The sequence below is a fragment of the Bubalus kerabau genome, chromosome 5, assembly GCF_029407905.1.
Source record: "Bubalus kerabau isolate K-KA32 ecotype Philippines breed swamp buffalo chromosome 5, PCC_UOA_SB_1v2, whole genome shotgun sequence".
NCBI classification, from domain to species: domain Eukaryota; kingdom Metazoa; phylum Chordata; class Mammalia; order Artiodactyla; family Bovidae; genus Bubalus; species Bubalus kerabau.
The window spans coordinates 135,853,275-135,865,932 of record NC_073628.1 but is presented as its reverse complement, the minus strand read 5'-3'; the positions used below and the strand labels follow the sequence as shown (position 1 = coordinate 135,865,932).

General features: G+C 61.5%; 1 protein-coding gene across 1 annotated transcript; it reads right to left on the bottom strand.

The window, feature by feature from the left end:
• Positions 1-3,890: 3,890 nt before the first annotated feature.
• On the bottom strand, positions 3,891-7,108 carry PHLDA3 (pleckstrin homology like domain family A member 3). Its single transcript, XM_055583232.1, has 2 exons — positions 6,443-7,108; positions 3,891-5,236 (listed from the first exon to the last, which is right to left on the bottom strand). Exon 1 carries the CDS (start codon positions 6,851-6,853, stop codon positions 6,482-6,484), a length of 372 nt encoding a protein of 123 aa, XP_055439207.1. The 5' UTR covers positions 6,854-7,108; the 3' UTR covers positions 3,891-5,236; positions 6,443-6,481.
• Between the last annotated feature and the right edge of the window lie 5,550 nt (positions 7,109-12,658).

The following is a 12,658-nucleotide window of genomic DNA, read 5'->3' as shown; positions in this document are numbered from 1 at the left end:
ACAGGCGCGCTCTCCACACGTCTCACGGCGATCCAGGAGGCAGACCATGTCAGCAAGCAGACATGGCCGGGGTTCGCACTCGGGGCTGTGATCAGGGCTCAGGCTTCAGCTGCCGCCCGTACGCCTGCCCCGTACGCCTGCTCGTGTGGCTCCAGACCCGGCCCACAGCGCTGCTTCCGCACCAGCCCCTCACCCGTATCCCTCCTGAGCCCCGGCCCCCACCACCCATCTCTCCGTCTTCTGCGACCACCAGCTTCCTCAAGGAGCACGCCCACACTCCCTGGCTCTCATGAAGCCATGGCACGGCATGGATTCTCCTGAAGAATACGGTGTGATGCCTCTTACATGAGCAGTCTAGAAAATACAACAAACTCGCAAACATGACGGAAAAGGAGCAGACTCGCAGATACAGAGAACGGGAGGAAGTCAGGGCTGACCCAGGGGTAGGGGATGAAGAGGACTGAACTATTGTGCATAAAGTAAATAAGCTACAAGGATACACATACAATAAGGAACAGAGCCAATGTTTCATAATACACTATAAATGGAGTATAACTTTTGAAAATTGTGAGTCACTATATTTTACACCTGAAACGTAATTTTTTAAGAGAATGCACTTCAAAAGTGTACTTCAAGGACTTCAATTTAAAAAAAAAAAAAGAAAATTTAAATTAAAAAAGAATATTCTCAGAAAGAAACATCCAGAGACACAGAGAGATTCAAATAGGCAAATGTTCTTTGCATCCTTATATACACAGAGATAAACATTAAAAGGGTGTGGGGGTTTCCAGCTAATGAGGGGCTGGATGGCAAATAAACAACAGCAGACGATACACACACAGGCATTAAAGTATTCCCTGTCGTGGTCTCATAACAGTGGATTTATACATTAAAAATGAAGACACAGAATACACACAGTGTGACCCTACGTGTCACAAATCATGTGATGATTAAGCATTACATACACTTACAGAGGAGTCAGTGTCGAGGGAAATACCGCGAAAGCTGGCAAAGATGACCTCTGAAAGATGGAAACACCAAGGTGATGTTTGTTTCCTTCTTTATAATTTTCTATCCTTTCACAGTTGCCTCAATGAATGGATGTCTGTAATAAAATAAAGGATTATGTGTAAGAACAGCAGCTTGGCAACAGGCTCCCCCTTGCCTGGAGGAAGAAGCAGGGGCCAGGCCAGCGGCCCCGAGTCAGCACCTCCTCTGTGCTCCCTGCTGCACCCGCGTTCTGCACCAGCTCACCTTGCTCAGCCCTGGCACCTCTGCCCCGGCCACATCTCCCCCGCATGCCCTGACCTCTGGGAGGCAGAATCAGGGGGGCGGGCTCAGCACTGATGAAGCAGAGGCAGAGCTGACTGGGCAGCCTGGGGACACCCCCTCCTCCCTGCGGCCAGGAGTCTGTGTGTCCTGAGGATGCAGGACGCCCCGCTGGCCGGAGCGGGGGTGGCAGTGCCCTGGGCCCCTGCCCCGCAGCTCACAGCCCAGGACTCTGCGGGGGCCCTTCCCGGGGCCCTGGGCCAAGGGCAGGCCTGACAACTGAAATCAGGAAAGCGGGGGGCCAGGCTTCCTGACCCTGGGCAGTGCGCAGGGGGGTGACTGACGGCCTGAGGGCCTGGGCCTGCGGCGTTCTGGGGACGCAGAGCTTTCAGTGCTGAAACCAGGGGAGTCCCTGCTCACCCCGGCAGCAAGTGGGCCCCCTGTGGGTCTCAGGAGCAGGCTATGCAGCACAGGGTCCATCAGCAGAGCCCAGGCCTCACCCTCAGGATGGGCCCTGTGCCCAGGTCGTGAGACGGAGCATTCGAGCCAACACAGGATGCGCACTGCCCCGCCCCAGGCCCTTCTGCTGCCCCAGGGGGTCCTGCCCAGGGCTGCCCGTGCGAGTTCATGCAGACCCTCCCAAGTGGAGGGGCCCCTTGCTGGTCCCCTCCTGGAGTTGGACCCAGTGCTGTGTCAAGGCCTGACTGCAGTGTCCGTCCGTGAGTGCCCTCTACACAGGCCCCCCGACGCCCCTTCTCAGCCCCCAGCCTCTGCTCTCACCCTCGCCGCCAGCCTGCGAGCCCCTCTCCCCGGCCACTCGCCCGCTAACCCTATGAGAAGGGCTTGTCTGGCGTGGACTCAGGGCACACATCCAGGGCCCACCCCCAGTGAGCCGCTGGGACGCCTAGCAGGTCACATAACCTGTTTCTGAATCCACAGCCTCCGTGGCTGGATGACTCCCTTGTGCTGACGTGGGCCCATGGAGTCAGTCAGCTCAGTCACTGTCGAGATGATGAGGCACCTACCGAGTCCCAGGGACTCAGCGGCGCGCACGAAGGGCGGGAGTGGCCGTCCCCAGTGGTGACGGGGGGCCATGGCCGAGGAGCAGGGAGGTTCTGCAGCCTGGACGGAGCAGGGAGAGTCCCCAGGGCGGGGGACAGTGGGGGTACAAGGGCCCCCGCCTGTCCTGCGCGGGGGTCCCAGCTGCGGGCGTGGGGATGGACACAGGAGACGCCTGACCATGGAGGGCGCGCCCCCCAGGAGCTGGGACGTCCTCTAGGCACCAGGGAAGGTTCCAGTTGGGAGGGTGAGCCGCGTCCCAGGCGGTACACTCCGGCAGTTGGGAGGGGCAGCCTGGACTCCTGCAGCAAGGTGCTCGGCAGGCCAGGGTCTGCCAGGGCCCCTGCACTGGGCCTGGTGGGCACACCGCCAAGGTGCCTCTGCACCCCCAGCTCTGGGAGAGGGCCTCCGGGTCGGGGCGCAGTGCCTGCTCCCCCTGCTGCAGACCCCCGCTTCCGGAGGCTCCTGCCCGCCACCCCGAGTCCCCGCCACAGGCTGGCTCTTGTCTGAGCCTCCACCCCACCCTGCTCACCTGAACAAAGGCCCCCCACCCCCGCCTGCAAGGATTCACCCTGCCTTACTTTCCCACTGATGACTCAGGGGTTGGCAGGGATGAGGCCAGGGCGGCCGGGCAAGCAGTGGCGAGGCCCCACCCGGGCCTCCTGTGAGCGAGGTTTTTCCACCCTGTGCCTGTCTGTACACAGGGCACAGCCGGGCCTCTCAGGGCCCCTGGGGGGTCCTGACCCCGTTCAGCGGTGCAGCTGAGCACTCCCGGGGGTTGGCACGGGGCCCAGGCTCCTCCCCTCGGCAGAGCATGAAGGTACCCCTGATCCCAGGAGAGGGCCTTCTTCCCCAGCAGACGCCCCAGGAACGTCTGAGCCCCACCCCCTCCAGGGTTCCTAGTGCTTCTCCCTTTCCAGACACCCACCAGCTGCTCCAGCATACTCCATGGCAGGACCTACAGCACAAACCTTAGAGGGACCAGGACCTCCTAGCAAAGGGAGCAGCCCAAGTGGGCTTGGACAGGAACCAAAGGATACTTGGAGCCGACAGGGCAGTGTTCCCCAAAAGCAGAGAGGGCCAAGAGCTGAAGCTCCCCCGACACCGGCCGTGCCCCTCACTACCCTGCACAGCCAGCCTTCCGGGATGACCCCGCATCAGCTCTGCTGAGGACACCCCCCGCGGCACCTGCCCCTCAAGGGCACAGCGGCCACTGCTCACCTCCTGGACCCAGCTCAGACCAGGTGCTCCGTCTCTACTCCCCCAGGGCCTGCCTGCAAGAGGTTTGTGTTTACCAGATGAGCATGTCCCACACCCTGACCCCATCTGCTCACAAACACACTCCCATTTCTGAGTGTCTGGACACCTCCCTCGGTTTGCTGGAAAAAGCCAGGATCTATCTTAGAAGCTGCTGTTTTACAGTAGAATGAAGCCAAGCCTTTCACATAGCTTGAGTCCAGGACGCAGTGGCAACACCAAGGTCTCTCACCCTCCACCCACACACAGAGCCGTCGGCCTCCACACTCTCTCCCGAGGCTCACGGCAGACACCACCGACTGATCACAGCGCGAGCCGGCCCGGGCGGGGGTGTTTATTTGCATCGTGGGCTGTGTGGACATCCTAATGAGCACAAATGAGGCATCTGTAAAAGTGCCTTTGTACCTTAAGTTCTTATTCAATTGTAAGATGAGATTCACATATTGGAGAAATGAGAAGCTGCAGAGGGCTCTGGGGGATGGGGACAAAGGACAGGGGTCATAACCGGATGGGAGGAGGAGCCTGCAGGGAGCGAGAGGGCTGGAAGCGGCTTCCAGATTCCTGTGGTGGACACTCGGCCTCCCTGCCCCATCGGACTCTGAAGCCGCCACATGGCAACAGGGCAGGCCGGACATGGGTCAGCCAACGGCCGTCTCTGCGTCTCTCAGGGTAGCGCTGTCTCCACCTCCATTTCTCTGCTGCTGAAACGGTTCCTTTTAAACCATCGCGCGGAGAAGACTTGTGATGCCAGTGGAGCTGGCCCAAGCGTGTGAGTGACGCAGGGACGAGCCCCACTGGGGAGACACGGCTGCCTCCCAGGACAGCAGAGGCCACAGTGGCCTATGCAGGCCCCAGGGTCCCTCCTCCAGCACCTCTGAGGCTGTGTTCTCTGGGTTGCAGGGTCTCTGCTTCCCCAGGCTGGAGACTTCAGGATGGGGTTTACCTTGGGAAAGTGGAGGCGAGGAGAGGGATGTTCCCAATACCAGATCTTTGTGGGAAAGACTCTCATTCGGAGAACAGCGTGGTCACTGCCCTCTGCAGGGTATCAGATTCTGCGACAGGTGTGAAATGGTAATGGCTGAGCCTCTACCCACCCCACCACCTCCAGGCCTGGCACGGCAGTGTGGGGAAGATGGGCAGGACGGGGGGAGAAGTGTGCAAAGAGAGGCCTGGAGGGGTGGGGGTCCCGAAAAGGACCCAAGCAGCAGACGACCCCAAGAGTGGGCCTCAGGCCCATCAGCTACCCCCACCGAGGTGAATCCAGAGCTGAGCCTGAGGGGTTCGTCTCGTGGTCCCCAGGCGGGCCTCTCAAGTCCTAAGGCGCTGGCTCAGCGCTCCCGGGGGCCGCCCTCCTGCAGGCACAGCACCAAGCCTGAGGCGGACAGTCTGCAGAGAAGACAGCAGGGCCGCAGCGGGTTGGGGCTTTGCTGGAGCTCAGAGGCTGGGCCCGGGACAGGCACGTCCTGAGAGCCTGAGCGCCTGGGGCCGAATCCTCATCCTCAGCTCTCCGTGGCCATCCCCCTCCTTGCTGGCTCCCGCTGACCCGTGACTCCAACGCCTCCTCCACGGGGGTGTCCGCAGCCGCAGCCTCGCCACTCGGAGCACAGTCAGGAGCACGGTCACGCCCTGAGAGCCGATGGGGGCCCAGAAGCTGGAGAGGAAGCACAGGCGTCAGGGCGGAAGCAGGCGTGGTGGAGCATGTCCACAGGAGCTGCTTGTGCAGAGTCCCCGGACCTGCTCCCGCATTTCAGGAGAACACCCCCCTGGGACCCCCGCAGGGAGCTGCTCCCTCCAGGTCCCTGAGGCAAGGGGCACCAAAGAGAACCAGCTCAAAGGCCCGGGGTCTGCCTGTCAGCCGGCCGCTCAGGGCCCCCCACTGCATAGGGCTCCCCACCGCAGTGAGAGGCCGTCAAAGGGTGGGCCGGGCTGGGGGGGGAGGGGAGGGGTAACGTCAGTTTCCTTCCAGAAAGACAAACTAGACCCTTCCTCAGCCTGCTCCTGGTTTCCACAGGAGGGCCTGGGTGGGTGAGCCAGGGCTTCTGGTTCTGCCCTGGTCCCTGCCCCGCTTTCCTGACCACAGGCCTGCCCCCTGCCCCTGCCCTACGGCCCACGGAAGATTACGGCATCACAGACAACAGAATGTGGCCCGAGCCACCCACCGCCAGGGCCCAGCCCTTCCTCCAGGCCCCTTCTCCGCCCAGCCCACATGCTGGACACCAGGGGCAGGTGGACAGGCCCACCTCCCCTGGCAGGAGTGGCCTGCCTGCAAACCTCCTAAATCTCCTGGTTTCCCAAACAGCTCAGCCTTAGGAGGGGGTCCCAGGTCCAGCCCAGCCCCCCCCAAAGTCCCACCTGGGTATTACTGGCTTCTTGGTTCCCGTCCCAACCCTGAGAACCCTGCCGCTGAGGGAGTCTTCCTGCCACAATTCCACGCTCCAACTCGAAGGCGACAGTCATCCCAGCAGAAAGTGGGGGCAAGCCCAGCCCTCTCTGCCCCACCCCCACCCCGCTCCCTCAGCCCAGGAGCCCCGCCCTGGCAGGGGTGGAGGCCCTGCGGCCTGTCCGCCAGCCTCCTCCCAGCCTCCTCCCGGAGTCAGGCCAGAGCCAGCCTCGGGAGGCTGCCGGCCCACCCTCCTCTCGGACACCGAGGTCAGAGTCGGCCCGCCGGCGCCCGGGGGAGGCCGGCGTTTGGCTCCAGGCTGGACTCCTGGGCGTTCCCCCAGGTTTCTCCCTTCCCGCTGGCTCTCGGTCGGCCCAGCCTGGAGGGGGCTCACAGGTTGGGGCCCCCATTTCCTCCGGAGGGGTAAGAGGCGACAGGAGGGCCAGAGAGGAGGGGGGCTCGGACCCGGGAGCTCACCTGGCACGACCTCGGGCAGGCCAGGCGCGCCCCCGCGCTCTAGGACACCAGCGCCCCGGCCCCGAGGCTCTGCCGGGCGCGCACGGTCTGGATGGCCTGCTGGTTCTTGAACTTGACCAGGCCGAGGGTAATCTGCGCATTCCAGCCCGGGTCCTCCGGCGGGCAGCGGAAGTCGATCTCGCCGCCGCCTTCGGTCACCAGCGTGAAGTAGGTGTGGCGGCCAGTGCTTTCCACGCACTCCACGGCCTTGATGCGGGCGAAGCTGAGCTCCTTGGGCCGGCCGCCCGCGCCCTTGGCCTCGAAGAGCTGTAGCCCGCGCTCGGTGAGCACGCAGCGCTTGCGTTTCCACTGCTGCAGCAGCCCGCCGCTGCGCTTCTCCAGCACGCCCTCCCGGAGCACGGCCGCCGTCATGGGAGCGCGCGGGGCCGCGGCCAGGCCGCGCTGCGCCCCGCCGGCTCTCCCCGCCGCCAGGCCGGCGGGCCTGGTGCCTGTCGGGCCCCGCCTCGGCCCTGGCCGCCGCGCCGCGCCGCCCCGGCCCCGGGCTCCAGAGCCCCCGAGCCCTGTAGCCCGCTCGCCCGCTCCTTCCTGGGCCGTCTGCGCGCCGGGCGGCAGCTCGCGGGATGTGCCCTCACATGTCCGGCGCCCGCCCCTTGCCTCCTGCGCCGCCGCGCATTCCAGCGCGGCCGGCCCGCCCTCCGCTCCCCTGCGCGCCCGGTCCGCCCGGGGGCGGGGCGCGGTCACCCTGCGGGTTTTGGGCGTGGGGCGGGGGTGGGGGGGGGGAGACCGAGGGGGCTGCTGTCCCACCGCTCGGGCCTTCGGGCCTTTAGTCCACCGCTCCCGGGGACCTCCAGGCCTTGGACTCGGGGCGTGGGAAGGGGAAGGAAGGGTTGTCCTCTAGACTAGAGGCCTAGCCGCTTGGGAGGGGCCTGTTTCGTGGTCTCCCACCGGCATGGCTGGGTCTCGCCGGGGGTGGGGGGGTTGCCAGACAGCTGCTGGAGCTTCCCAGGCCACGGGAACCCTGCCCCGGCTTCTGACCCTCTTCCTCGCTTGGCCAGTTGCCCTTGGCATTGCGCAATCAGAAAAATGAAGACGGTCCTGGGGTTTGGGCGGGGTGGGGTGGGGGGCAAGGGGGGATCAGGCTAAGCTGGGTTCCTACCCCTTGGGCAGATTTCTCCGTGTGGGGGCCCCAGACAGGCTGCCCACAGCGGTTTCTGCTTGGATGGCCCACCCTCCCGCGCCTGCCTCCATCCCCGTGTGGTTTAGGAGGCAGGAACCTGAGGCCCCTCAGCCTCCCCTCCCGGGGGAGGAGGAAGGACCGAGTCTGCACCGGACCTGGGACCGCCCCTGACAGCGCTGCGCTCCGCCCACTTAGACCTGGGCCTGGGGGAGCCAGGCCTGGCCGATGGGGCCAGTTGCCTCTTCTCCCAGGTTCAGATCACCGTTGGCCACCCCCCCCCCATACTCAGCTGAAGGCTCCCCTCTCTCTGCAGCCTGGAGAGCCTCCCACGGACACCACCTTTGCGGTTGCTGCTGGCGTTCAGTCGCTCAGCCCTGTCCAGCTCTGCGACCCCAACTCCTCCCCTTGGCTGTGTCCTGCCCACTTTCATTATCTTTCAATTTCCTCATCTGTCAAGCAGGAGGGTTAACTGGCTTTGATCTCCAGGAACTCTAATGAGCAAGATAACATCTATGACAGCACAGGAAGGAGGCTCAAGAAGTATTCCTAGGGAATCCCCTGGCGGCCCAGTCCTCAGGACTCCAGGGTTTCACTGCTGTGGGGCCTCTATCAGGGAATTAAGATTCCGCAAGGTGCATGCTGCTGCTGCTGCTGCTAAGTCGCTTCAGTCATGTCCGACTCTGTGCGACCCCATAGACGGCAGCCCACCAGGCTCCTCCGCCCATGGGATTTTCCAGGCAAGAGTACTGGACTGGGGTGCCATTGCCTGCATGGCGCTGCCCAAAAAAATTAATTGAAAAAAAAGTCATTACTCCTTCCCCCACTTTTACTGACTTCAAAAGAAGATGGGAACCCTGAGACTAGTCTAGGCTCTTCCGGGTCATCATGCTACCCTATGTTGGCCCATTCCTCCAGGACTTCCCATCTCTTAAGAGCCTGTTCATACCCTTGTTGGCAGTGGATCATTATGGGAATAGCGGTAGGCAGCAATGATGGTGTGCCCACATCCTGTGTTTGCACCCTTCTGCCCAGTGACACGGAGCCTAACGGGAACAGAGTGTGTCCAGGGGAGGGGGCACCCCCCCAGCATCCAGGTCAGGGGCTGTCAGTTCCCACCCACAGCTCTGCGGCCCGCAGGAGACATGCACACACACGCCCACATGCACACGTGGGCCAGCTAGCCCCCAACCCTCCCAGAGAGGGCGTGGTTGGCCGTGAGAGAAGAGAGGCCCTCAAGACTGGTAATGTCTGAGGCGGCAGAGGGGGGAGCTCAAGTGAGGGCCTCGGCCGGCCTTAGGGAGCCCAGGTCTCAGCCTGTCTGCCGCCCACACCCTCCTGGGGCTCCCAGGCCCCGCCCAGGCCCTGACCCCGGTCCTGCATAGGCGTCTCCTGGGGGCGTCCGCCAGGACGGCTGAGACCTGCATAATCTGGAATCGTGACCTAGCTCCAGACCAGCTCTGCTCCAGCTGGTTTCTGGCGGTCACCCCTCCCTCTCCAGGCCTGGGACACACTGGTGCTCCCTCCAGACCCAGGGGATTTCACAAACGTGCGGGCTTTAAACGTTTGCGGAGCACCCTCACATGTATTTGAGTCTCTTGACCGATGAGATCAGAGGCGGAGCAACCTAGATGAAGTCACACAGCTTCTAAATGACAAAGCTGGGCGAGACTGGTGGCTGAGAGGACCACCCCTGTGTTGGCATCTGGGGACACAGCTTTCCTTTTAGGTGGGAACTAGCCACCCCCACTCTCCTCTCCAGCTGACTGGGTGGAGGAGCACCAGGCCTTTGGACACAGGAGTGTGGGCTGGAAAAAGACAGGAGCACTGGGGTAAAGGGAGGGCCACAGGAGGGAACTCAGCAGGGTGTCCCCTCTTGTGGAAATGGCAGGTCATTGGCAGCTAAGCCTCGGTTCCCAGCCCACAGCTCCCGGGGTCCTGTGTAGATCCTCAGGACCTGGGAGTCCCACCCTCCAGGTCTGTCAGGGATGAGGAGAGATGGCTCACTAAATCTTTCCCCAGAGCTGATCTCTGCTGGTGGCCCCATCTGGGAGAGGTTCAGACCCCAGCTGGATTACTTGAGCCTCTGACGGCTCCAGAGGGGCAGAGGGCTAGTGCTGACACCCCCTACCTGCCAGAGCATCTGGACCCCACCCCCGGAAACAGCACCCCAGGGAACACAGCCCTGGGCACAGCGCTGGCGCTCAGCTGCTGGGGCCTGGCCGGGGCCTGGCTGGGTCCTGGACACACTCCCTCAGTTCTGTACCTGACCCGATGCAGGACTGCTGCACAGAACGTCCCCGCGTGCCAGCCCCCTACCCTCCGTGGGCACCCACTCCCCCAGGTAAGCTGGTCTGCTCCCTTCGTCCATCTGTCTGCAGCAGCTGCAATGGGCTGGACTGCAAAACGGTCCCGGGACCAGCGCCCTGAGCTGCAGGCATCCGGTCCACTCCAGGGGACTGCCTGGAATGGAATGGAAAGGAAAATGGGATGAGGTGGGCTGGAGGCAAGAGCAGGGCCAGAGAGGAACTGGGAGTAAAATCTCTGCTGTTTTCTACAGTATTTACTTAATCTTATTGTAAATTCACTTTAGTGCTCATTGATCATGAGGCTCAGTCCATAGAACAAGCACTGACGATTAATGTATTTATGAAGAGGATGTGTATTAACGCCATACAAACTTAGACTGAAGGGTGCACAAGTCGCCCCTTTGCTCATAACTCTTCAGAGCCTGCGGCCTGTGACGCAGCCCGGGGAGCTGCCCCTTTCTTCCCGACCTGAATCCTGCCCCTCTCAGCTCACAGGCCTCCCCACCAGCCCTCCCCCAGGGCCACGGCTCATCCCCACCTGGACCGCGGGCCCCCCCCCACCCCGAGCATCTCGGGGTTTGTCTCCTCCCCTCACACAGCTCTGTACTCAGGCAGCACCTTCTCTGGGAGGTTGTCCAACCACCCTGCTGAAACCGCCCCACACAGTCCCGCTCACACACACAGAGTCACACTCACAGACACAAAGGCACACAGTCACACACACATAGACACACAGACACACACACAGACACAGTCACACAGACACACATTCATTCTCTCTCTGACACACACATACACACACACACTGTATCTCCTTCCCTGCCTGATTTCTCTCTGAAAGTCTTGATGTTTTCCTTGCTTACTATCCACCCCCTCTACTAGAATGCAGGCCCCATGCCAGCCGGGAATTTCGTGTGTTTTCTTGACCCTGTGGACCCAGCACCCAGCATGTCGTCTGGCACACAGTAGGGCCTCAGTGCGTAGCTGCTGAGTGACTGGATAAAACGGAAATGGAACCAACAAAAATTGGAAGGAAGAAAGATAACACAAGAATTTCCCATTCTTTCATTGTCAGGAGTCAGTAAACACTACCTACAGTAAGTGAGCTGCTGAAGCGAGGTCCAGGTATATTATTTGAAATGACAGTAGCAGCCCCTAGGTGGCCACAGGGAGATCAGAGCAGTGTAGTGGTGGGTGCGCGACCCCTGAGACAAGTCTGTTCCCTCTCTAACCTCAGCCTCCGGTGTCCGGCGTTGTCTGGGAGGATGCGCTGCTGTCCTTCTGGAGAGATGGCAGGAGCGAGTCTTCTCCCCTACAGTATCCTCCGCAGCCCCAGGACGGGGAGGAAGGTGGGTCACCTCGCAGCCGGGTCCCCCCAAGCCCACCCGTCTGGGGACACCCCCCAGCTGGCCTCTCCCAGAGACGTCTCCCGACTGCTCACACCCCTTTGATGGAGAGCGCTTTGTTCTAGAGCTTTGGGGTTTCCTTGGATCCGTTTTTCTAAAGGGCAACATAAGAAAAAAGAAACCAGATCAAGGCCTCGAGTCTCCACGGATCTGGGTTTTATGGGCAGCGTTGCAACAGCCCTCAGGAGGGCCGCGGCCTGCAGCTGGCCCGCCTGGACTTGCTCCGGGCCGGGTGCTCTCCGTGGAAATCCCCTCCCACGCTCACCCTTTAATCGCTTTCCAGCCCAGTGACTTTCCTGATTCACCCAGGCTCCCTCGTCTGGAGAGCGCCCACTGCCCCTCTCCCATCACCGAGTCTGGGCTTGAAGCGTTTGATCCCCGCTTGGGTCGGCGGAGGCTGCCCTCAGGCTTCAGGTCCCGGCCTGAAGGTCCCACGTTGCTGTGGAATCTGGGTGCCCCTGCCGGAGGAGCCCGGGGCAGCTCTCCCTTGGGGCCTCGGGTCCAGGCGACCCCATCAGAAGCCTGGCCGCTGCCCAGGGACCAGAGGCCGCAGCCAGCCTGCCGGCACTGCTGGGCAGATTCGGGCACGTCATCTGCTTCTAGCTGTGTTTTTCATTGCCTTTTCACAATGCTAATGGATCTGAAGTGTGAACAACACTTGAATGCACAGCTGCTGTAGAAAATTCAAGACAGAGACTTCCGTGTCCCGCGGTTAGGACTTCACCTTCCCGTGTGGAGGGTGTGGTTGGATGATCCCTGGTCTGGGAACTAAGATCCCACATGACTTGTGGCTAAAAAACCAAACCCAAAACAAAAGCGATATTGTAACAAATTCAATTAAGACTTAAAAAATGGTCCACAACAACCAACAAAAAAAAGTTTAAGACAAGAAAGTATCTTCTTCCACCCCTCCAGTCCCCCAACCCCAGAAACAAGAGTCGCTCAGCTTGGTCTTGGCTCACACACATTTGCACCCAGAAGAGGGAGGGGGACGGGGTCATGGACCGGGGACCATGTGCGGGGTCTGTCCCAGGGACTGGAAGTCCCCGTCCCGCCCTGGCACTTTCTGCACTAGCGGGTAGCTCTTCCGTCTCCTCCTAAAGGGCAGCCGGTTCATGGACTTGAAATGGGTGGGGGTGATGGGGGGAAGGGAGCCAGGTCCTACGAGTTCCTCCTGCGTGAGAGGACTGTTTTCCCTGCTTGCCTTTGCATTTCCAACGTTGCGTAGTGAGGAGTATAAACTTTCACCTTTATCACTTGATAAGTGAGATGTTCCTACAGCTGCCTTTGTCAAGATCAGTCAGAGATGGCTGTAGCTGTCCAGCCT

What these genes read in the sequence shown, in the direction of transcription:
- PHLDA3 (XM_055583232.1), bottom strand. Translation starts at nt 6,853, where the DNA reads ATGACGGCGGCCGTGCTCCGGGAGGGCGTGCTGGAGAAGCGCAGCGGC.